This window comes from Bos grunniens, chromosome 9 (genome assembly GCF_055505025.1).
Source record: "Bos grunniens cultivar Pamir isolate PY7600 chromosome 9, Bosgru_T2T1.0, whole genome shotgun sequence".
Lineage (NCBI taxonomy): Eukaryota > Metazoa > Chordata > Mammalia > Artiodactyla > Bovidae > Bos > Bos grunniens.
The window spans coordinates 89,061,319-89,087,107 of NC_141173.1; the positions used below are offsets into that span (position 1 = coordinate 89,061,319).

The 25,789-nt window shown below is 43.2% G+C and overlaps 1 protein-coding gene across 1 annotated transcript in view; it reads left to right on the forward strand.

The window, feature by feature from the left end:
- Positions 1–25,789, forward strand: part of MTHFD1L (methylenetetrahydrofolate dehydrogenase (NADP+ dependent) 1 like) — a 181,649-nt gene that overhangs the window by 125,664 nt on the left and 30,196 nt on the right. Inside the window, exons 25-26 of the mRNA XM_086318320.1 lie at positions 860–967; positions 3,098–3,250. Of these exons, the coding sequence (XP_086174446.1) occupies positions 860–967; positions 3,098–3,250 (261 nt within the window). The remainder of the gene's footprint in view (positions 1–859; positions 968–3,097; positions 3,251–25,789) is intronic.

The window sequence follows — 25,789 nt, forward strand, 5'->3', positions numbered from 1 at the left end:
GGAATCTTCTCAGCCAGGAGTTGAACTTGTGTCTCCTGCACTGGCGCGCAGATTCTTTACCACTGAGCCCCCGGGGAAGCCCTCTTGTTTCTTAAGAACACTTTTAGTATTTTACCAGCAGTCTATATCCAACATTATGGAAAATCTTTCCGTTTCCTCCCCACACACTTATTTGCCCGTACCTAGTCTTCTCGGATGTCCCCCCTTCTCCTGATATCTCATCATTGCTAAAGTGATGCTAGGGTCAACCTCTAGTTTTCCAATAAAATGTTGAATGACTCCAGCATTTATATTAAAATCTCAACCCGTTCTTACTCATAAAAAACATATTTATTCCTTAGTATTATTACATTTAACTACCTTATAACCCAAGTGGAGACCTACTTAAACATCAGCACTGTTTAGTCAGGAGACTTTCATTCTGACATAAAAACCATCAAAAAACATAGTAATGGTACATTTTTTATAAAGATGTAATGGATAAAAGTGATTTAAGTAGATAAGTAGCCTCTGGACTGGCTTAACCCACTCCAATGTTCTTGCCTGGAGAATCCCAGGGACAGGGGAGCTGGTGGGCTGCCTTCTATGGGGTCGTGCAGAGTCGGACACGACTGAAGCGACTTAGCAGCAGCAGCAGCAGGACTGGCTTAATACCTAATGCTTGTTATTTGTGAGTTAATCTCTGATTTCAGTACATTAAGGATGAAAGAAGAGAAAGAGGTTGCTTCAAATACTGGAGTTGATGAGAAGGGAATCTGGTAGTGAATTTTAAGCAATTACAGAAAATCTCACTAGGCTTTCTATTAATTTTTTAACCAGATGAAGCTTAACATTTTTGTTGTCATTTGTGTTTGTCCAGCTTCCAATTGTGGAAAAGATAAGAACCATTGCCCAGTCTGTCTATGGAGCCAAAGATATTGAACTCTCTCCAGAAGCACAATCCAAAATAGATCGTTACACGGAACAGGTAAAAGTTGTACTCTTAGGGAAAAAAAATCCAGCTTAAGCTTTTGTAATTATTCACCCTGAATTGAGAGCTGGCATAGGTTCTGCCAGCTGAATTTGGCTTAATCTACTGTGTGGTCTACAAAAATTAAGTTAATATCCTTGGATAGGATATTGACTGTAGTTATGTTGAGAGAATATACCCTCTGACATACACATCTTTGACTTTTGTGGTTATAAATGTGTCTAATACAGGTTGTATCCACGTTTATCTGTGGTGTGTGATCTTTAGGCACTGCTTATCAGCCAGAAACACTAAAAGTGTTCTTGGGTGTGCAGCTGTGGAGTCAGAGTTAAATGATCTGTAGTGCTTCCTCTTACTGTCTTAAAAATGTTAGCACAGTGCCAGGTTAGTCAAATAAGACTGCCGTGCGTAAAGATGGGGTGCTTGGTGTCCTTTTTTGTATAAGTGCTTCCTTGGCTTGGTGCTGAGGTTGTCCACCATGGGTGAAGACTCCCTTCCCTTCTGCTGTGCAGGTGACCAAGATGCAGCAGCGTGAGTCTAGCCCCATAATAGTCATGTCGGATAGGCTCCGCAGAGTGTGTTCATCCACCCTGACCAAAGGGGCCCTGTGCCTCAAACGTCCCCTCCTGTTTACTATGATCAATAGAACTCAGAGCTCTTCAGGAGTTTGCTGGCAAAAGAGGATGCTCCTTCATGAGGAGTATCATTGATATATTTTTTCATCTCCCCAGCTCTTAAATTCTATTTTTAATGCATATTTAATATTTTGTCCTATACTACCAACTCTCACCAGAGTATTCTCCCAGATTTGATAAGATAGTCAACAACTCATTTCTTCTTAGAATTTTCCAAGGGCTTAGAATGCTCTTGACTTGTATTTAAAAAAAAAGAAAAATGATTCCTAAAATTTGCTGTACACACTGACGTTGTTCTGCAGTGAAATTTTGACTCATGTGCAATGAAATGAGTAAAATAAGGTCATTGTCATGAGGATTATTTTCCCCCATGAGTTTTTAATAATGCTATTTAAGGACTATTGTTAAATCCAATATTAGATCCTTCCTGACTTTTTTCTGAGGCTTAAAAATTTACAAAGTAATAGGGTGATAGTACATAGCATGCTGGGTTTTTTAAAAATATATTCTTAACTGGTAAACTTTTAAATTGGCAAACCCTTATCAGTTCACAAAAATTGTTTCAATGTTTGATTGATCTCTGAAACCCCAAATTCTGGGCACTGTTTCTGCAGAGCAATCTTGATTAACCCCAGCAGATTTCTGATCAGCATCTATTAAGAGAATAGAGAACAGCCCCACCCCACCCCTCAGTTGATAGTTCAATAAAATTTTCCAAATAGTCCTAGATTGAATCATAAGAAATTCTGTGTGGGTTACCTCTGGAGATTTCATTCCTTTTATCTCTGTCTGTCCACCCAGAGAATGTTCCTTAAAAGTTATGTGTCAAGTGTGTGGTTGCAGTTGATCAGCCAAGTGTCTGAGGAGGCACTGTGTCCCCTTAATCGGGACCAGGCTGCAAGGACACTGTACTTTTTGTGAGGCCCCACATGTGACTTCCTGCCCTTTCACCTTTGAAAACTCTGGGTCAGGCATCGCCTTTGGTCCTTAAAAATAAGAGGCTTAAATAGTGACCTCATCTCAGTTCATATAATGTAATCGCAGATCAAATAGCCGTGATTCATAAAGCAACACAAAGGGGCCCTTTGCTTGCTGACAGCCGCCAAGAACGAGTGAACAGTGGGACTAAAAGCCTCATTACGGAGCCTTCTCCAGATTACCTTTCTGAGTCCCGGATATTAATATTCTTGGAAAGTGGTTTCTACAGCTGCTGCTGCCGTGCCAGCAAGGAGCCACCCTCCCTTCAAACACACACGTAATAGTGTCTTTCTGCAATAAGAATTATCCAGAATAAGTAATAGACAGCCTCAGCCTGCCAGGTGGTGATCAGGTGTAGCTGAGTTGCGCTCCCATCTTCTTGCTCTGAACGAGCAGTAACAAGCGCTACTGTGTGTGTGGATCTGAGCCGTGGGGGTTCTGGAGGGGGGTGCAGGTCAAACAAGTACAAAGAACATTTTTGCTCAAGGATCGCTTTTTCTTGCCTTTCTTACAGGGATTTGGAAATTTGCCCATCTGCATGGCGAAGACCCACCTCTCCCTGTCTCACCAACCTGACAAGAAAGGCGTACCCAAGGGTTTCATTCTACCCATTAGTGACGTCCGGGCCAGCATAGGCGCCGGATTCATTTACCCATTGGTTGGAACGGTGAGTGTGTGACGTCCTCCCAGAACCTTCCCCAGTCTGTGTTGTTAGGACTCCTAAAATCCTTAGGCTCTGCGAACGCCTTGCAGACCAGATATTGGAAAGTAATTAATAGGATTTGCTATTTTCCTAAGTACTCTCTTCCACAATGAAAGGACGTGCCTGCCACTGTGGTTTGGATTTTTATTTTCTTTAGATCATGTGTTCAGGACTCCTTGAGTCATAAAATTGACTCTCCCCTTATAGAACACGGAAGAGAATAACTTGGGAGAATCCAGGCTGCTGTTGAGATGGGGGCGGGGGTGGCTTAGTCCAGGACAGCTGGGTCTTCATGTCGTTGTGCTCAGAATAAAAAGACTTCACTGCAGTGGAGTAAATGGAGGCCACCACCAAGTCCAAGAGATAGGACCAGCCCCCTACCCCAGAGCTGGGAAATCAGTCTCTCACCCTCCACCTCTTTGTCAGGGCTGCCTTAGAAAATGAGTGAATCACATGAGTTCCCAGTTTTGACCTTATTCTGGGGAGACGTTGTTGCCATGGGATGGTTATTGTTATTTCAAAGCTTCTCTTTGGACAGAAGGGAGATAGTGCAGAAGTGAAAGCTTATCAAAGTACTTAAAACCCATGATGATGGCCTTAATACATAAAATGCCTCATTACAGCTACTCAGTGATGTGGTGGGTTCCCTTGGTAACCGTCAGTGACTGAAGTTTGTTTTCTCATCATGGGATGCTCTTGGATTAGATTGAGCAGAAAAATTCTTAATTGTCTCTGTTGTCGTCATTGTTGTTGTTACAAGCTGATCCAAGTCCAAGCAGGAAACATAACAATTTTTTAAAATAAGCCAGGTGTCTCTGTTGTTTAAGCAATGGATGGGTAAAAAATGCGTAATGAGGACAGAGTTGCTTGCCTTCATATTTGCATGTTTCATCTGATATTGGGCAACATGTTTTCAATAAGTGTTTCTTGAATTCTTAATGCCTGTGAGGCACAGAGATACTACACGGAGTAAATGTGAGATGCATAGGGTTGAACAGCACAGAGGTGTGTAGAAAGTGTGATGATGATGATGATGTTCAATCGCTCAGTCGTGTCTGACTCTTTGTGACCCCATGGACTGCAGCACGCCAGGCTTCCCTGTCCTTCACTGTCTCCCAGAGTTTGCTCAAACTCATGTCCATTGAGTCCGTCATACATTCCAACCATCTCATCCTCTGCCGCCCCCTTCTCCTGCCTTCAGTCTTTCCCAGCATCAGGGTCTCTTCCAGTGAATCGGCCCTTCACATCTGGTGGCTTAAGTATAGGAGCTTCAGACTTGGTGTTAACATCTTAATGCCCTCTGGGCATAGGAGAGACAACAGCTGTTTCTACTGGTTGCAGGCAGGGCCTGTGAGGGAGAAAAAGAGAATCAACCTCCAACAACTGTGGAAACAGTGAATTTTGAGTCAAAGGCACAGAGTTACATGGTAGCCTTCGTGGGTTAATCCAGTATGCCTGGAGCTGGACAGGGGTTGAGAGATTAAGAAATGGGATTAGAGTAGCAAGATCGATTCAAGCTGTTAAGGATCTGAACTGCCATCTGAAAGACCTTGGATTTTATCTCATGCACAATGAGAGCTGCAGTAAGATGGGTTTTGCACCTGGTTTTTATTCTTTTTCTTTCTTTCTTTGTTATATTTATGTATTTATTTATTTGGCTATGCTGCTTGGTTTTCAGGATCTTAGTTCCCCAACCTGGAATTGAACCCTGGGGGCCCTGGCCATGAACGCGCCAGTTCCTAGCCACTGGACTGCCAGGAAATTCCCCTGGTTTTTATTCTTATAATAAGGAAAAGGAAAATGTCCGATTTATATTTTAGAAAAATAGCTCTGGTAACAGTGGGAAAGTGTTGAGAGGGAAGAGAAGCAGACCGAGGGAGACATGGGCCGAGTAAAGAGGTGCTCCAGGTTAGCTCAGCAGCCACAGAAGAGGAGCAGTGAATTCCAGACATATTGTGAAGGTGGCCCCCTGCACGTGGGCTTGGGGGTCGAGTCACTTCCAGTCTGACCACGGATGGTGATGCTGTTGGATGTGGAAGGAACAGTCAAGAAGTCAGGTTGACAGGGCCAGAAATGCATCTGGCCCGGAGACAGAGAGCTGGAAGGGCTCATAAGATCAATATAGCATGATCTGTGAATCCATTGGAAACACAGACCCAACAACCAGGAGAAAGGAACAGGCAGGAAGAAAGCCCTGAGAATTTTACGAATATACATGAGGGTGGATACTGGGGAGAAGCAAAGACCAGCACGAGAGAAATGAGAAGAGGGAGAGGATGGTACTCGAAAAACATCCAAGTTCATGGAGCCGACTGGATAGGAGGAGCCCCCGGGAATCTGGGAAGACCCCGGGGCACAGGGAGACCAGGGGGTACACAGGAGCTGGTGATGGAGCCTCTCACTGAAGGAGGGGTAACACCAGGACTGGCAGAGGGAGAAGGGTCAAGGAAAACAGGTTCCGAATGGTATCTTGGAAAAGGCTCAGCTGAAGGTAAAAAGTAATCAGATCCGTGGTCCAGGGGGAGAGAGGAAGAGGGGACAGACTGCAGAAGGACACCAAGGACTTTTTAGTGGGTGATAGAAATATTCTGTACTTCAATTGTGGTTCCACTACACGTGTACATGTGTCAAAACTCATAAAGCGCCATGTTTTTTAAGGGTGAATTTGATGGGGTGTAATTTAATCATACTGCGACTTCCCTGGTGGCTCAGACGGTAAAGCGTCTGCCTACAATGTGGGAGACCTGGGTTCAGTCACTGGGTCAGGAAGATCTCCTGGAGAAGGCAGTGGCAGCCCACTCCAGTATTCTTGCCTGGAAAATCCCACAGATGGAGGAGCGTGGTAGGCTACAGTCCATGAGGTCGCAAAGAGTCAGACGCGACTGAGTGACTTCACTTTCTTTGATCATACTTCACTTAACATAACCACCAGAAGAGCTTGCTTTGCATTCCTTAAAATGGCCTCAGTGATAGCAGCCACTTAGAGTCAGAGATCATCTGAGCTTCAGTCAGTGAAGGCCTTTGCTTAGGAGAAGAGCACCTCTGGATGGTCCAGGCTTAGACCAGGGAGCCGGGGCCATGAGGGTCCCAAAGAGCATGGAACAGTGGGTACCACCAAGGAGAAAATTAGCCAAGTCCATGACCTGTCCTGTCTTTTGCTGCACAGATCTGGGATTCCATAGTAGTTCTGCCAACAGTTTTGTTCATTCATTCAGAAAGTGTGCACATGACTCTGTGGTCCCTGTTATGGGAAGCCCCAAAATAAAGCATTCTTCTCCACCTCAGGCAGCTTACTGCCCCTAGTAGAGAGACGTGAAATTAACAAAGAAAATGGTTTGTTGTAAAAATTGTGACTCAGAAGATGACACCTTCACTCGTTTCTGAGTATTTAATAGTCATTAAATACGGATCATAATTTTAAATCTTTGGAGTCACTAAGCAAATAGATGCTATGAATCTCTTCGCACCTCAACTCATACCCCCACAACCACAGCCTTGTAAGGTCATTTCTGGAAAGTCAGTTCCGTCAGCTTGCGTGGGTGGGTGACCACTAGTCCATCCCTCTGTTCCTCTGCACCTGCTTGACGCCTGACCAGTTAGAAGATGAAGGTGTGACCAGTCCTTGAGAGTGACCTCAGGCTGGCTGGGTTCCCTGAGGAGGTCCCCCTGCCTCCAGCCGGGGCAGAGCAGTGAGCATGGGCCCCTGGGGCAAAATCCTCCAAAACAATCATGAGGAGTGAGGAAGGAAGTGGTTCATGAGGAAAGAAGTTCCTGAAGGTCAGGAAGTATCGCATGGAGGCGGTGGCTTGAGGTCTGCTTTCTATGACCGAGCCAGAAGCTGCTGTGTCCAGGGCAAACGCACCGCAGGAGGCCAGGATCGCCTAATAAGGACAGGTATTTACTTTTACTTGACCCAGTCCTGGGCCCTGCCACAGTCTGCAAGAATGCTTCTAATAGTCATCATCCATGTGGGAGACATAGTGTAGTAATTTCCTGCTGAGATGACTGAAGGGGAAAGGGGGTTGAGGACACTGGGGGGACTGGCTCCTGCAGGTGGGAAAATTCTAGTGTAATTAATCACCCTGACCCATGATCACTCCACACGTGCTTATTTGAGTGCCTTTGAAACAGGTGTCCAACTCTTCTTTCCAGGAAAACCCCCAGTTGGAAAGATCCTCAGTTTTTCTGCATTGTGCATTCATTCATTCATACTTGTAAATCACATGGAGATGAACATGCTCCAGTCCTCTTCCATGCGTCCTTATGTTGGACACTAGTAAGTAAAATCACACAGGTGCAGAATGCTGTGGGCTTTATAACAAAGAGAAATCCCTTCGGTGTGTCCTTAAGGAAGGCATGTCCCCCTGGCTATCTAGTAGGTCTAAAAGTGGAGAATCCCCACACAAGCACCTCCCTCTCCAAACAATAAGTATCTTCAGTGTTCTGACTCTGGGACATCACAGGGTGAAATGCTAGAGAGTTCAGTTTTTTACCCTCAGATTTAGTTTTCTAAGTGTTTACTTTCACTCTTCACCCTTATTTACAAGCCAGAGTTTTCTGCCACTGAATGATTTCATCATATTTTATTTAGTTACTGCTTTAGTTGGAGTTGATCACCAATTAATGACCTCCAGTATGTGTAGCCACTTTATTAGTACATTTCACTTTATAGGAGCACCTAGTAGTTCAAGAGTTCCTCAGCTAAGGTCATCTAAGACTTTTTGCCCCATCCTTGCGTGCTCTGGGTGAGTTTTCCATCTCTCTGTAAGTAAATTTTCCTCCCTGAAATATCTTCATTCCTGCTAAGCTCCATGTGTATCCTTGCGTCTCTTTAATGACATTATCCTTATATATTCTTTCCATCATATTTTAAAAATAATTTTATTTATCTGGCTGTGCTGGGTCTTAGTCATGGCATGCAGGAGCTTCTCATTGTGATGTCCAGGCTCTCTAGTTGTGACTCAGTTGCCCCACGGCATGGAGAGTCTTAGTTCTCTGACCAGGGATCAACCTCGTGTCCTCTGCATGGGAAGGCAGATTCTTAATCAGTGGACCACCAGGAAACTTCCTCCATCGTATTATGGAAAGCTACAAAAACGTGTAATATCCTAGACCAACACAGTCACCAGTTAGTACATCTCCTTATAAGAAATAATTTAGCAATACAGATCTTTGGTGTGGAGAGAGAAGAGCATATTTTCCAACACTCTATTGTACAGATCAGCCTCTTATGTTTCCAAAAATTCTTTCAAAGCTTATGGTTTATAGTATTCAATAAACCTTGGTAGCTCATAAAACTTCTCTAAAACAATCTCATGCACACCCTTCCCACCCCGTCCCCCCAGAGTTTAGTAGGTGGTCTTTGTCTGGTGGTCCCATTGCTTTGATATGGTTTTTAAGTTTTTATAATAATTTTTCAGGGTTGTTTAATCATTTGACATAAATGTCATGGCATAAAAACATTAATATGTAAGCAAAGTTTATGAAATTATATTATTGGGATGTAAATTACATTCCATATAGAAGAGATTAGAAAGACACCAAAATGTCAACATGGGGCTGACATTATGAGCAGCTGCTTTTCTTTACATTTCTGCTTACTTCGGATTACTGCACAAGCATTTGTCACTTTCATAACATGAAAATACAATAAATAGAGAAATGATAAACTGAAAGGATTTGAGAAAATGTTTTGTGAGGGCCAGTTAGTTGCACAGGAGTCAGAACACGTGTATGGCAGGTAGACTTAGGTGGGTAGAGTCATCTTGTCCTTCCTGGCTGCCTCGTAGTGTTTTAACACCTGGACTCTTTGGGACACCAAAGAGAGGCCCAAAGAGCTGGAATGTTCCTATAAGAAATCCACTCCTGAGTGTTGTCTGTTGACTGATGTTTCCTGGCCCCAAATTCGGCTAAGGAAATGCAAGATCGTTTTGTCCTTTTTGTTTCCTCGCTCCTGCCATGGGTTGGAGAGAGGCTGACCACTTCCTTTCATCTTACGAGGCTTTCTCACACAAGGACGTGTTGTCAGAACAGTTGGCTTGGAGAGGTATCCAACCAAGTGTGAATTCCTAGCACATGCCCATTTGAAGTTAGTTTTTGGTGTATCGGACCGTTTTCTTTTGATATCACGTGAGGCAATGAGATTGACTCCTGAAGATCTAGGAAATCTTCTTAAACTTGAAGTCTTCTTTATTGACAAACTTAGGACATAAAATTAGGACATGTTGGCTATTGAGGACAAGAATCTGGACCAGAATCTTGGACTTAAGCCATCCTGCAGAAGGGATTAGGAATTCCTGCAGCGTTTAGATGGTGTTTGGTGCCAGTTAGAGCAGCGGTCCCCAACCTTTTTGGCACCAGGGACTGGTTTCACGGAAGACAATTTTTTGATGGATGACAGGGTGGTGGTTTCAGGATGATTCAAGCACGTTACATTTATTGCAGGCTTTATTTCTATTATTATTACATTGTGATATATAATGAAATAATTGTACAATTCACCATAATATGGAATCAGATCATCAGGTATTAGATTCTCATAAGGAGTGTGCAACCTGAATCCTTTGCATGCACAGTTGACAGTAGAGTTCGAGCTCCTCTGAGCTCTAGAAACTAAGGCTGCTGCTGACCTGACAGAGGGCGGAGCTTAGGCAGTCACGTGGGAGACGGGGAGTGGCTGCAGATCCAAATGAAGCCCACCTCTCACCTCCTGCGTTGCAACCTGGTTCCTAACAGGCCATGGACCAGTACCAGTCCACGGCCTGAGGTCTGGGGAACCCTGAGTTAGAGCATTTCTGGAGCACAGAGTGGCCACTTGAAACTGTGGAGAGGCTGCTAGTGCTTTGGTCTCACAGACTGATGAGGGGAGAAAAGCACCTTGGCTGGAGGGCTGGGGTGGGCTGTAGGATGCAATGGGCCAGAGTTCCAGGGTCCGTTCAGGGCAGCTTCCCTCTCCCTTCCTACACCCTTCACTTTGGTTCCTGTGCTCTCTTTGGAGCAAAGGATGTGATCCTGGGCAGGGCACGTGTGTCCATGCCATGAGCAGTCCGGATCGTAACCCTGAGAGCGTGGACAGTGGACATCTGTCCAAGGAAAGGGGACTGAAAACTCAGCAGTAAAACCCGCAGCGGATTATGGAACGAGTAAAGGGCCCTGGTGTGGCTTTCGTGTCCACTCTGTGACCCGACCCGGCCTCATCTCTGCCCAGGTGCCCCTCTGACGGCCTCAGTCGGCCTGTCTCTGGAAAGCAGGAAACTCCTGGAGCGTGTTTGCGAAACCAGTGATGTCATCCACAGCAAACGCTGGGTGGAGGGTTACTGGTCTGGAAGGAAAGGGGGCCCATGAAACAGTGAGCCGGGGCCCCACCCAGCCAAGTCATTGCCGCTTTCTTTCTCACATTTCAGTTAAGCTCACTTTGTTTTCCGTTCTACTCCCTCTCCTGTAAAAAGTATGTGCTGGATGTCTCGTTTCCGCTGGACCGGATTCAGGTCAGTGAAGTTATTCTGCGGCTCACTGGGGAGACGTTTTCTTCTTTGGGGATGCATGGTTATAAACCTGGTCCATTCACTTAGGCATGAATTAAATTCAGACCTTGTAGGTTTCAGCCCAATGCACTGCTCCCCACATTTTCCAGAGACTCATGGCCCAGTACACACACACACCCCCCAAGCTGCCTTTCAATGACATAGGTAAGCAGTCGTGTTTTACAGAGCTCCCATCATACAAGATCACTCAGAAGGTTGCCTCTGCACGTGTCCTTCCTAATTCCAGGGCTCCTTGACCCCAGTGAACCTGACACCTAAAGTCTCTCTGATTAGCTTGAAGTGATCCAGACCCGCCTCACACTGCCCAAAGCCTCCCCTCCCCACCTGGCCTCACTTTCTTTGTATGGCTGTGTCCTTTCACCCCATTCCTGGGGACCTGGTCTGTTTCCTCTCTCCCACCCAGCTTGGGTCTCTCCCACCGCTCTTCCTCATCCTGACATCACAATTTCCTGCTTTCTCCCAAACATGCCCTTCCTCTGGCCCAGATGTCACTCACTTCCTCTTATCCCAGGGCGGCTGCAGCAAGCTGTCCCCTTCCGGGTGTCCAGAGGACAGGCACATGTGTGTCTGTCCCATCAGGAGAGAACATGTCCCTGCCTTTTCACTACGTGTTTCCAGCAAAGGAAGGTGACCAGCAGCATTCTCCATTTCCAGAAACTGTTTTTCAGATTGATGAGCCAGAGAAGGCTTCGTGACTCAGGAAAATGGTATTTGCCCCTCGACCACATAAGGTTATCTAAGGTCCAGTCCATTAGTTTCAGGGATCTTGTCTCCCTGAGTTTGATGCTAATTTATTTTTAGCATAAATATAAAATGACTTCAAATGAAATCAGCCTGAGCCGGGGAAACATGCTGAGTAATAGCATTACCAGATATTTCTATTATTGAGTTAACCTTTTAAAATTGGGTTAAATTTTTAGCCCACTGCTATTAACCCTATGTGTAGGCTCTGTCTTTCTTTGTACGAACCTAGAAAAAAAGGTGCTTGTCATGCTTAGGTAGCCACCCCACCGTCAACATATAGATCTTTTGTTTTCTTAGGAATTGATGAGATACTGACCCATTCTTCTTCCACTTCCGTCTATAGCTTACTTGTTTTCTTCCACATTGAGTAGTTTGGATTCAGAGCATAAAATTGCCAATCAACATATACACAGGTCAGAAAGACATCATAAAGTATCTAGACTCATGGCACTTCTCTTTACTGTGTCTCTTTGTTGCTTTCATTTACTTTGTTATGCTAGTCTTTACCAAGAAGCATATAGTCCAAAGCAGCTAAGCAGTTTAAGCAAGGGAAATGAAATCAATGTAGACCAAAATGTGTGCTCAGTTACCTATTGTGCCCAACTGTAGTTCACCAGGCTCCTCTGTCCATGGGATTTTCCAGGCAAGAATACTGGAGTGGGTTGCCATTTGCTGCTCCGGGGGGATCTTCTCCACCCAGGAATCAAACCTGCATCTCTTGTGTCTCCTGCATTGGCAAAGTAGCTTTCCGATTAAAGAGCCAGGTCACCCTCTGAGGCAGTTTGAAAAGTTTGGTGGTGTAGCCTGTTTTCTGGATATCACTGAAAATTCAAAACATTTTATACCAGTGAGTATAAGCAGATCTTCTTAAATCACGCAAGAAGTATAAAGTAGGTATTAGATAAATAATTTGTGTTGGGTTATGTGATCAAACGGAGGTATTTATGCAGACCCTGGAAGGCTCAGAATGAACTTTCGTCATCACATTGCCACCCCTATGTAGGATTTCCAGGGGTGCCTGCATTAAGTATGTGTCCCAAGCCATTAGTAATAAAGGTACCACAGTCTGCCTCGGAGAAAACCTAGGGCCAGGAATACAAGTTACTGAATCCTTTGTGGACATCAGTCTCTTGTTTAAGACTCAGCCCCACCCCAATAATCAGCTCTGGGGAGTGGAAGACTTGAAAAGTTACCTTCCATGCTTCCTTGCACCTTCCAAAATCCATCATACAGTTCCCAAATTTACCTGCATTTCTCCTTGTAAGACTTAATTACTCAACTTTCAAAACTTGCCCCCCAGGACTGAGTGGTGGCCCCTACTCATCTCCAAACACTGTGTTCATACTGCCAGCTCCACCCAGCTAAGATCTATTGCACTTACATCCTCTGGGGCTCCTATCCCTTTACCAAGCCGTCTTGCCTGGTGTCTCCTATTAATCCAGACCTCCCTAGGGTAGGGACCTGGCCTTCGGTTCCCCTGATCTGTCCACAGTTGGGAGTTCAGTGCAGACCATACTGCTACATACATACAGTATGGAACCCAGTGCAATAGGGGCCGGCCAGCCGCGCAGAAGACACAGGGTTCCTTACGGAGACCTCTTCCCGTGGGACCTCACAGAATTAGGATCCCGCTCAAGTCCCAGTCTGGAAAAGCGCATCTTAAAAGACGCTGAGAAGACAGGGCTCAAATGCCCACCTTTCTTATCTGCGTGTAACTCCAGCCTTCAGGGGTCAGTGTTCTGACCCAACCAGTTACTGACCAGCAAGGCTATAAAACCAGGTCTAAATTCATTTTTCTTGGAACGTATTTAGGTGTGCACTTACAGATCGAATATCCCACCAGGCTGTATCACTTGATACTATAGTAGTTGTTCTCACTACATATCAGACACTGTTTCTAATGCTTCATATAGACTAACACATTCTTTACTCTGTATCAGCCCTGTGAGCTGAATTAGTGATAAATGGCCTCAGGGAGTTCCAGTGGTCCGTGAGTATTAAGGCTTATGAGATCCTTGCTCAACAAGAACTTAGATCTTGAACATCTTGACATTTTTTTTCAGTAGCTCAGGCAGTGTATATTTCTGGGTCATTCTTTACTGCCACTGAGGCAGAAAAGGAAAACTTCCAGCAGTTTCCCTCGCCCAGGCTGGTAAGCCCTGTTTCAGGATGGATCTTGTACTAGGTAACCAGGAAAACTGGAAGTGTTGAGTTGGACTGCTCCATGCTGTATCAGGGGACAAATGTGTTGTTTCTGTACTGAATGTGGTCACCTATAGTGAAATACTCTTTCTATGTCCATTTAGTCATTAAGCCTCAATAATTTGATTTCTGAATGGACTGTGATTTGCTGTAGCTCAAAGCTTTTAAAGTTATTTCAAGCTACATTACACAGTTAAAGAGAATGGTCCTAAAAATAAAGGAAGTAATCTCATCTTATTTTGAGATGCCACGCATTATTTGTCGGATTTGCACAAATATTTCCAGCACATTAACATCGTCTATTGTCAGCGTGTTTGCTTCTCTGTCACAGTTATTATAAGTCCATGGGGACCAGCAACCTGAGCTTCTGTTATTTTTGTTCTGTCTACTTTACGGTGGGGTTCAGGTTGCTTCCCAGTGGCAAAGAGTTAACTTGTCATCCAAACTGTAAAATCACAGTGATATGTGAAAAGTTCTCCCTGATGTGTAAATCCTGAGTACTTGCTCACATTAAGAGACAGTCTTTTGTTTGGGACTGAAAATAATTATAACAAAGACTCTCCGGCAAAAGTTTGGGTCTCTACATTGGGTCGAATGTGGCCTGTCCAGCTCCCAGATCCATGATGTGGTTGGCGTTCCCTCCATAGTTCATAAAATAATGAATTTAGTAAATGGCTCATTTGTAGTCCTTTATGCCATCTAAAGACAGTTTATTTAAAGAAATATTTTTTTGTGTGGGTAAAAATCATTGCATAGGTAGCTGTAATTTCTTTATTATTTACAATAACCACAACCAGCTTTTTTTTTTTTTTTTAAGCTGTTTTGACAGCTGGAGTTTGTTATTTTAATTTTGATAAGTTTGTCACAAAGAATGGAATGTGCTCCCTTTTGAAGATGGGAAAGTTTGGGCGGGGAGAGAGCAGAGAGACACCACCTAACAATAAAATTCCAAAAGCAGATCTACTTGACTTCTTTGAAGTGTTTTTAGATTTCATTTGAGGCATAAATTGGAACCTGCTATCTTTCTTTGGAGTAGAACACATTACAGAGGGAAAAAACAAAAGATTGCTACAACCACAGCCCTGGAAAAAGAACGGAAGATTTCAGGAAGAAGAAGGATATTAAGTGTATGGATGACAACTGCAGAGTGATTCTTCCTGTCTTTGGACAGGAAGTTAATAGTTAACCTAAAGTTAAATGGTTAATGGAACATGGAAACCATGATGGGGAATCTTCTGCGGTACTTCAAAAAAAAATGCCCATAAATCCCTCTTTAGCACTTCCTTGTGCTCACACATTCAAGCGGAGAACAAGGATGGAATGTCCAGTTCATCTCAAGTGCACCAGGCTACTCTGCATCTTACTCTGACATCCTGTTCTCCTTCCTGTGTTATCAACATGCAGACACTGCTCTCTATGTATTATTAAGCACAAACAAGCCAAAACTCTGTCTACAGTAGTTCAGTATGTTTTCACAGATCTCCTATTGTGGTTTTATTTCTTCAGTATCTTCTCTATTGAGCACAGAGACTGACATCTTTCTAGCACCCCCCACCTGCCCTGCAAAGAGTCTGTTCTTTTTCCCTAGAGGTAATGTGTGATGCTAAAAGGATTCATTGAAAGGAGGGTTAAAGATACTAATGTCTGGATACTTTCAGGACTGGAATGATTGTCTCTATATACAATCTCTCTATATATATTGTCTCTGTATACAGTAGCTATATGTTTATAATGTTTAATGACTTGGAGGAATAACTTGTTTGTTTAGTGGGAAAAATAAGTGAAATTCATAGAGCATAATGTCAGCAATGTAAAAGTGCATAGAAAAAGCAAATAGATACAAAGAGATGTTTATTAAATTATAATGATAAAAATGAAAACTAATCAGTTTTACTCGAATTAGTTTAATTAGCCATCAGTTTAATGGCTGTAGCATCAGAGCCCTTCTGAGCAGTTCGTATATATTAATTAATTTAATGCTCACAGCCTCCTTCTGGGTAGGTAACGTTGATGCCCTTGTTTACACAAAGGGAAACCAAGGGCAGAAAGATTAAAGGAATTGCCCTGATCATGGAGCCGGTAAATAGTAGAACCAGGATTCAACCCCGACATTGCCTCATTAGAGATATTATATAATCTTTCTGCTGATTATATGGTCTTATTTTTAATCCTACCCATTACTGGATGTGAGCCTTGATTCTGGTAACTATCCAATTAGAAATAGTGGCTTCAAATGATTTATTCTAAAACTAATCCCATTACGTGAGCTGATGGTATCCAAAACATTATTGCTTGATAGCTGTTAATCCCATTATAGCTTTAAAATTGTAGTAACTTAGGATAAACTTTCTAAATTTTTTTTTTTTTTTTTTTTTTTTGCTGTTTGAGTAGAAAGCTCAAGAGGTAAACTTTTCATTTTGATGTGGTGAGATTTTTCTATAGCTTTTATGGTTGAAACTCTTGTTTTGGATCTCTTTCTAAACCAGAATAATGTTATCCACTTTTTTTTTTTTTTTTGGTGTGAATCTTGGTGTTTCTGTCACCGGTTAGTTAATGTGCTTGAAGGAGGTTCAGAATTCTTTTCTACTGGCTTCTCTCTCTTCCTTTGAGATAGGTTGGTCATCTCTTTAGGTAGAGACTTGATTTGGTTGCTTAATTTCACAAAATTATTATCAAGCCTATGAGCCAAATGACTACTCTGCCAGGCATAGGAACCTGCTTGGCCAGCATAATAGAGTAGATGCACCTTCTGCCATCACTGGAGATTGTAACCCTGACCGTCAGCTGCCTGACTTTCCATCAGACGCCCAGCACTTGGCACACAGGAGCTGCTAGTTATTGAATGAACCTCTTCCAATCTTAAGTGACAGTAATGTCTTGGAGTTACTGACTCTTTTCCGAGGCGCATCCTTGACCTAAATGTCTTCCCCTTTTCACTTTGGCTGTCAGGAAGCTCTATAACAAATCACAGCTTAGCTCTCATGATTGTAGGGTGCCTAGACCATGCACCTACTTTCTAACTGGTTCTTAACATTCGTTTGGTATATATATTCCACGATCTTGATTTCTGTCTATCTAATCCTTAAACTTTCTTAAAAAGTAAACCTCCTTAAGTTGTTTGCTGAAAATCTCCACCTTCCGAAACAGATGTACAGAAGATTAGGGAGCAAAATATAAAGAAAGATACCACCCCGAGTGCTCCAAGGCCAGAAAGAGCTAGACTTTCCAAAACACATACACACGCACGCACGCACATGTATACAGTAAAATGTATGCCTCCCATATATTTCTCAATGAAAACTGCACAGAATAGTCTTACCTTTGAGAAAAGCAGTATACCGAATCCTTGTTTTCCTTGCCATTCAGGAACAACCCACAGTTTATAGATTAGTGGTTTCAATTTCTTCTTTTCTCATTTCATTTCCGTACCCAGTACTAGCTTGAGCTGATTTACCTCATTGACATTTTAATGAAATATGAATAGCTTCACAAAGAGACAAGAAAGTTGTATCTAGTGCAGCTCAGCACTCTGAAGGGTCAGGACCTTGCTGGGGTCTATAAGGACCAGGTAGAGGGGGTGCCCTCTGATTTTCAGGGTCTGTCACATCCGTATTTAGCCTTTGTCCTCATGGTGGAGGCTGATTTTCTGATCCTATGGAAAGCTTGCTGTTACTCTTTGCAGAAATGTGCCATTTGCTCACTTTTAAGGATGGCCAACCGGCTGACAGCCAGCGAAAATCATGAACTCCATTTACATTTGCACATTCTTCAGTGAGATAGATGGTGATTAGCTCATTTAACCCTCGAGGCAGAGCTGTACCATTACGTGTACTATGGATTGTGGGGGTACATGTAATTTGCCTGCCCCCACTCTCAGAAGGGAGAGCCATCACACCCCCAAACCCATGCCTATAACACAGCCCTGGTTCCTTCCCCTACCCTGTCTCTACCTGCATGGCTGGGCGTGGCCTGGTCAAGTGAGATGTTCAGTTTAGTCACTCAGTCGTGTCCAACTCTTTGCAACGACATGATCCACAGCACGCCAGGCTTCCCTGTCCATCACCAACTCCCAGAGCTTGCTCAAACTCATGTCCATCGAGTCGGTGATGCCATCCAACCACCTCATCCTCTGTCATCCCCTTCTTCTGCCTTCAGTCTTTCCTAGCATCAGGGTCTTTTCCAGTGAGTCAGTTCTTCATATCAGGTGGCCATAGTATTGGAGTTTCACCTTCAGCATCAGTCCTTCCAATGAGTATTCAGGACTGATTTCCTTTACAATTGACTGGTTTGATCTCTTTGCAGTCCAAGGGACTCTCAAGAGTCTTCTCCAACACCACAGTTCAAAAGCATCAATTCTTTAAGGCTGAGCTTTCTTTATGGTCCAACCCTCACATCCATACCTGACTACTGGAAAAATCATAGCTTTGACTAGATGGATCTTTCTCGGCAAAGTAATATATCTGCTTTATAATATGCTGTCTAGGTTGGTCATAGCTTTTTTTCCAAAGAGCAAGCATCTTTTAATTTCATAGCTGCAGTCACCATCTGCAGTGATTTTGGGGCCCCCAAAAATAGTCTCTCACTGTTTCCATTGTTTGCCCATCTATTTGCCATGATCTTCATTTTTTGAATGTTGAGTTTTAAGCCAGCTTTTTCACTCTCCTCTTTCACTTTCATCAAGAGGCTCTTTAGTTCCTCTTCACTTTCTGCCGTATGGGTGGTGTCATCTGCACATCTGAGGTTATTGATATTTCTTCCGGCAATCTTGATTTCAGCTTGTGCTTCATCCAGTCTGCATTTCGCATGATGTACTCTGCATAGAAGTTAAATAAGCAAAGTGACAATATACAGCCTTGATGTACTCCTTTCCCAGTCCATTGTTCCATGTCCAGTTCTAACTGTTGCTTCTGGACCTGCATGTAGATTTCTCAGGAGGTAGATAAGGTGGTCTGGTATTCCCATCTGTTTAAGAATTTTCCAAAGTTTGTTGTGATCTACACAGTCAAAGGCTTAGGTGTAATCAGTAAAGCAGAAGTAGATGTTTTTCTGGAACTCTCTTGCTTTTCTGTGATCCAGTGGATGTTGGCAATTTGATCTTTGGTTCCTCTGCCTTTTCTAAATCCAGCTTGAACATCTGGAAGTTCTCAGTTCGCATACTATTGAAGCCTCAGAGAATTTTGAGTATTACTTTGCTAGCGTGTGAGATGAGTACAATTGTGTGGTAGTTTGAACATTTCTTTAGCATTGCCATTCTTTGGGATTGGAATGAGTACTGACCTTTTCCAGTCCTGTGGCCACTGCTGAATTTTCCAGATTTGCTGGCATATTGAGTACACCACTTTCACAGCATCATCTTTTAAGATTTGAAATAGCTTAGCTGAAATTCCATCACCTCCACTAGCTTTGTTTGTGGTGATGCTTCCTAAGGTCCACTTGACTTCACATTCCAGGATGTCTGGCTCTAGGTGAGTAATCACACTATCATGGTTATCTGGGCCATTAAGATTTTTGTATGGTTTGAACATATCCTTCTCTTTTATGAAAAATGACAACTATTAAATGATGCAAATGTTATAAAAGTTATCAGGTACTTCCCTAAGTATTAAGGCCCTTCTCTTACTGTTTGGTTAAATAATTTTTATTCCTGAACACTAATCAAGATACTAAATGTTCCCGATAATCAGAGCGCATAGATTAGAATTTCTCAGAGTAGTTTCTCAAGTGTACCTGACCTTACATTTCAGACCCTCAGCCTGGAAGTTAGCTCTGCTCTCTGTCCTATGGGCATGTGTGTATTAATAGATCCACGACAAGATGGTATGGAAAGGCTTTTCTTCCATATGCTACATAATGCACCAGAGAGTTATCAGTTTCCTTCAGGGGTATGTCAGTGTTTCCAATGAAACAGACTCAGATCCTTCCTGTACTGTAGGAAGGGAACGGGAGAGACTTGAAGAAGGACGTTAGGATTTAAGTGAGGGGCAAGGCAGATGAAGGTCATTGAGCAGACATCTCTAAGATAAATAGCATTGAGTTTGTGGGAAGCAATTTGGGAAAATTCTGTTGGAAACACTTAGTCAGTATTCATATAGTAAAGAATCAAATGAATTGCTCCAGGGTGGGGTGTGGACAGAAGGTAGAGACCACATGGGTTTGAGAACAGGAGCTCTGGAGATGATTTTATTGTCATAACCAGGAGAGCCCAGGGGAGAGAGTTCTGTCCTTGGCAGTGACTAATCTTCTTCCCTTAGATGCACTTCAGATACTCAAGCTAACAGTGATGACTCATCAGGCAGTTCGAGCTTAATGAATACATCGCTGTACGACCACACAAATGCCTTATTTCTGATTCACTCATTCAATGTTTATAGAAGGGTGCTGTGCACTGGGCCATGAGAAAAAACAAATGAAACAGCAACAGATGCCTTGCCCTCAAGGAGTTCACAGACTAGTGAGGGGCAGCAGTTAACTGTATTAACACCTCAGAGAGCCTAGGGCTCTACCCTTCTGAGAGACAGAGGTATGCAGTGGTGCTTCAGAGCCTGTGGGAGCAGATGGCATTGGGACTTGGCAGGACTGGGGTGCTCAGGCTGAGCCTGGGGTTGTGAAGGATGAGAAGAGGTTAGCCATGTGACATGGGACAGGAAAATAGCAACACATCTCTCATCACAGTGAGAGAGAGGCATGCGGGCTAACAAGAGATTTGGAACCAGCGTGAGCAGTGACATTGGGCAGGAAGTTCAGACCCAGGACAAGCGAGGCCTTGAAGGTCAAGCTTAGGAATCAGAACTTGATTCTCCAGGACCTATGGATTTAAGCAGAGCAGTGTCATCATTGTGTTCACAGTTCAGAGCCATCAATCATGTAGCAGGATGGAGAGCAGATGGAGAGAAGGGAGACTAGAGGCATAAACACCTAGCATAGGTGCTAGTTAGGAAGGCAAGAGAAACATCCCTGGGGGGCCAGTGGTTAAGGCTTCGAGCTTCCGCTGCAGCAGGTGAGGGTTCAATTCCTGGTCGTGAAACTAAGATCCTGCATGTCGTGTTGGACAGCCAGAAATTTAGTAATGCAAGAAACGCCCAGCCTAAACTATGGTAGAGGCAGTGGAGGTTGTGGAGGACATGGGTACTAGAGAGATTATGGGCGTAGAATGAGCTGGACTCAATAAGCAGGAGAGTTATTGTTGCTTGATTGCGAAGTCGTGTCCCACTCTTTGTGACCCCACGGACTGTAGCCCACCAGGCTCTGCTGTCTGTGGAATTCTCCAAGCAAGAATACTGGAGTGGATTGCCATTTCCTTCTCCAGAGGATCTTCCCGACCCAGGGATTGAACTCATGTCTCCTGCGTTGGTAGGCAAATTCTTTACCACTGAGCCACCATCGAAGGCAAGCAGGAGAGGGGAGGAGACAATTTGAAAATGGGTCCAAGGTCTGACTTGTTCCCCTGGTGGGTCAGACTATCGTTTACTTAGATAAGCAATAAAAGAGGAAAAAACAATTCAGGAGGGAAGTAATTGTGATGGGGGAACCCAAACCACCCCCAGGTTCAAGATTCACTAGAGGGACTCAGCATATATAGTCCTACTCACAGTTATGATGTATTATAGCAAAAAGATACAAAGCAAAATCAGCCAGTGGGATAAGCACGTGGGTAAAGTCTAGAGTTACGTAGGCACCCTCTGCCTGGAACTCACAGACCTCCTGGAACAAAGCAGGTGTGCCCTATAAACCTTCCCAAAGCCAGGCTCCTGGTCACCAGCCTTGCGAACAATTCTAAAGGTAGCATCTCAGATCTGCTATGTTAGCTGTCTTCTGCATGACAGTACATTCCATTTCGTACATGCTGAGTAGTCTGAGGCATTTGTTACAAGCATTTGTCAGGTGAAGTTGTCTACTGTGCAGTTGGGTATTGTGTCTGAAAAAGTAGTGAAAGTGTTAGTTGCTCAGTTGTGCCTGACTCTTTGTGACTTCATGGACTATAGCCCGCCAGGCTCCTCTGTCCATGGGATTTTGCAGGCAAGAAGACTGGAGTGAGTTGCCATTCATTTCTCCAGGGATCTTCCCGACCCAGGGATTGAACCCGGGTCTCCCACATTGCAAACATCTGTACAATAAATTAAAGGGTCTGGAATCATTAGCACTACTTCTGTTTCAAGTCTGTGGCTCTTTCCATCATTCTGCACTGCCTTCTCAGAATGACGAAGTCATACCTTACCCAAAATGAATAAAATGAGATTTAGGTTATAAAACAGATTTTGTAAGTTTGCTTAATGCAACTTACTCCACAATGAATCCTTGGATCCTAAAAAGTCGAGGTGATCACATCGAGGCCTCCACACAGAAGGGATTTCCAAGCAGCCTCTAAGCCAACCATTCATGGTCGATCAACATGGATTATCAGAGGGCAATAAATTATTAGGAGATTTCCCATCTCTTTACTCTTGTGTCCATTCAGCAAAGTTTTATGTTACCCGCAAAGACTCTGCCATATTTATGTTTTTACTCCTAGTGATGAACAGAGTCTTTGCCTTATTCTCTAGAGTCAGGAAAATCACAATGTATTAGGAGTGTGTTAGGGCAAGAGTAGGTGGGATGACCCCTTGGATATGGGAAATGAAGTCAAACTGAAAACATGTTCATTTTTTGCTTGAAGCTCTGATAAAGGATAAAGTGGAATTTGAAAACTGTCAAATGAGGTTGCTGCATATTTACTTAGTTTGGGATTTCATTCCTGGGTGGCCTTAAACTTGGATAGGCAAGTACTAGAAAGCAATATGACTGTAGTTCTATAAGACCTCCATTTAGCTCAACATATGTAAGTTGGCTTTGGTCTTAGAGGTAAACTTTGGTGCCTACAGAGGTAACTTCCGCTAATGCCCACTGGAGTCCTTTTATGGCTGGATTAAATGCATACACATGTGCTTGCTGCTTTTTTGTGTGATTATTAATAGTCAATTTTGCATTATTCTAAATTGTCTCAAGAGATATCATGAAATATGTACAGAGTCAAACTTAATGGTAGAATGTTGATTTTAAAAGAAGTTGCAGGTCATTTGTATAGTCTCAAAATAAATATTAAAAAAGAAACAATATTTCCCTCTCGAATCTTTATTCCTATCTCAGCTTCATTTACTGCCTCATTTATCATCTAAACAGTCTTTGTTCTTTCAGCTTTCAAACATGATTAATTGACGGTGTGCAGTGTAGCATAAGGAAAAGGCTGAATATTTTGTAAGAGGAGTAACCCAGTCAAATGCCCATCTTTTCTTTTATACTTTACCAACAAGTATATCTTATGTAGATGTAAGGGCAGTTTGCTATTTCCCTGGTCAGGATTTTTGAGCTTTTAGCATAACATGTTTCCTTTCCATTAACTTAGCCAAAAATAATATTGACAAATTCATGAAGCCTTCCATCTGATACTGTTGTAAACTTATGCAAATATATTTAGACAGTTAAGTGAATAGAATAATTAAACAGCCAAGTGTCAAGAATGGGAAGGGAGAAGTAGCATCAGCTGTCGTATCACATTATCTGGGCTCAAGTTGGAAGTTACCGAAGTGTTTGAAAATATACCTTCAAAACCAATTATTTGAATTTGTGCTACATTTTTTATTTGCAAGAGGGCAATAATTTAAATAAAGTGCAGTGTAATATTATAGTTGCTGCAGGGAGTTATGAGTATTTCTGGGAGTGTTCCTTTTCAGCACATGCTACTTAGAATTTGAAAAGATATTCAGTGTTTCTTTGTCATGAATCTTTCCACTGGGACCAGGCCACTCCTGGATGAACTCACAGATTGAGAGTTTCTCAAAATACATAATCAAATTGTTGGTCTTAAAAATATACTATTTTAAAGTCTTAAAAAACTGAAGTGAAAATAAGGTTAATATTTGGCAAAAATAGTCCATTTGAGGAGTTGTCTCTTAAAACTCTGATTTCACTTACAGAGTTTGCTTCCAAAGAAATTCACTTCGCGTGTCATTAATTAAAATCTTTCCTCTTTATGCCATTTCTTTAATTCCTGATACATTTCCTTGAAGTTTTATATTGCTTTTAACTTATTAGAGATCAAAATTTGGTTGGTTTGGGATTTTTAATAATCATTGTTGTTCCAAACAAAAACCTTAAAATATTAAACAAAACCTTAGCTTTCAAGGTAGCAAATGTTAGCTGATCTTGAAAAACATGTTAATATTCTTAAATGACCTCCTGCACATTTCTTTATACTTTTGTACCATGGGTGTGATTTAATTTAGAAATGTCTGCAATGCCACTCCCATTTCACAGCAGTGGTTGGGGAGGGAGGCAAGCTAAAGAAGAGCTTTGCAGGGGGGCAAGCAAAGGAAGAGCTTTTCAGGCAAGTGAATGGGCACAGACATGCCTCCCCTCTTTTCTGTGAGAAGAGCCAGCCTGCCAGACTCAACCACCATGGTTGCACCTCCCAGGCAGATCCTCACTGCTCTCCCCCAGCTCCCTCTGCCCCCACCAGTACAGCCCCTTCTCCAGGCTGAGAGCCTGGGCGAGGTCTCCTAGCCAGTGAGCTCTAATACACACTGTGCTTGTCAAAACTCGCTTTTGTTACAAGTAAGAGAAATAGAGTACTGGAGCTTCAGCTTTACCATCAGTCCTTCAAATATTCATTGGAAGGACTGATACTGAAGCTAAGGCTCCTGTACTTTGCCTACCTGATGCAAAGAACTGAGTCATTAGAGAAGACCCTGATGCTGGGAAAGATTGAGGGCAGAAGACTAAGAGGGCAACAGAGGATGACATGGTTGGATGGCATCACTGACTCAATGAACCTGAGTTTGAGCAAGCTCTAGGAGTTGGTGATGGACAGGGAGGCCTGGCGTGCTGCGTGCGGTCCATGGGGTCGAAAAGAGTTGGACACGACTGAGCAACTGAATAACAATAAACAAAGAGAAACTGAACTAGAGTCATGCCAAAAGGACTGACCCAGATAACAAAGTTCCACGGTTGTCTGGCTTAGCCACCTCTGCCTTCTGGCTTCTGCTCTCCATTTCTCAGCTCCACCTCCTTGGAAGGGGTGCCCTCCATATCACTTACTTCAAACAAACCCACTATCCCAGAGGAAAAAAAACCTTATTTCTTTCACCAGCTATCAGTACAGTTTGACCTTTGATCCTTGAACAACACCAGGCTTAGGGCCACCAGCCTTAATGCAGTGGCAAATCTGTGTATAATTGTAATTGGGCCTTCTGTATCCATGGTTTCACATCCACAGCTTCGGCCAACCACAGGTTGAAAAACATCCCTGGACCTGCTGCAGTTCAGACCCAGACAGGGAACAGCTGTCTTCAGGACATGATGGTCCTATTTGCCCCATATCCCCATCCTGACGCATCAGTGTGTCCAGGCAAGGGGTGACTGTCATGCCCATTCTGTGGGCAACTCAGGGGCAGACCCACCTGCATTACCTGGGACAGCCTTCGTGGTTACTGAGAAGCCAGCATAAGAATGCTGGTCTGCTCAGAGTATGGTCTGTAAAGTGAATAAACCGAGTGTCTCTCATAGGCCAGAATACTGTTTGTTTAATTATAGATAAAGGTTAGCATGAATGAAATACAAAGTTGCTTAAAAGCAGAACACTCAATTTATAGTTGCTCCGTCTCATGCATTTTCATGTTGAATATCGGATTCTGCCCCGTGGGAATTGTCTACTTTGGAATGAGGTCTCCATACCCATAATGATTAGGTAGCATCAGGTTTGTGTGTGTGTGTTTTGTTTTGGTTTTTTTTTCTTTCTTCTTTTTTTATAATGCTTTGGCTTGAAAATAACCACAGAAAAAGTGGGTTGGTCCTTAGTCTATTGCTGGCCCCTCCCCAAAGTGCATCCTTTCTGCATCCTTTCTGTGGTTCTTGAGTCTGCCATCCTCAGCCCCGCCCCTCACCCCCAACCCTGTTCTCTCAAACTTAAGGTTTCTCATTTTAGTCTTCCAGAATTTCCTTAGTTACTCATCTCATTCTTATTCAGCTCATTAAAGCAGGG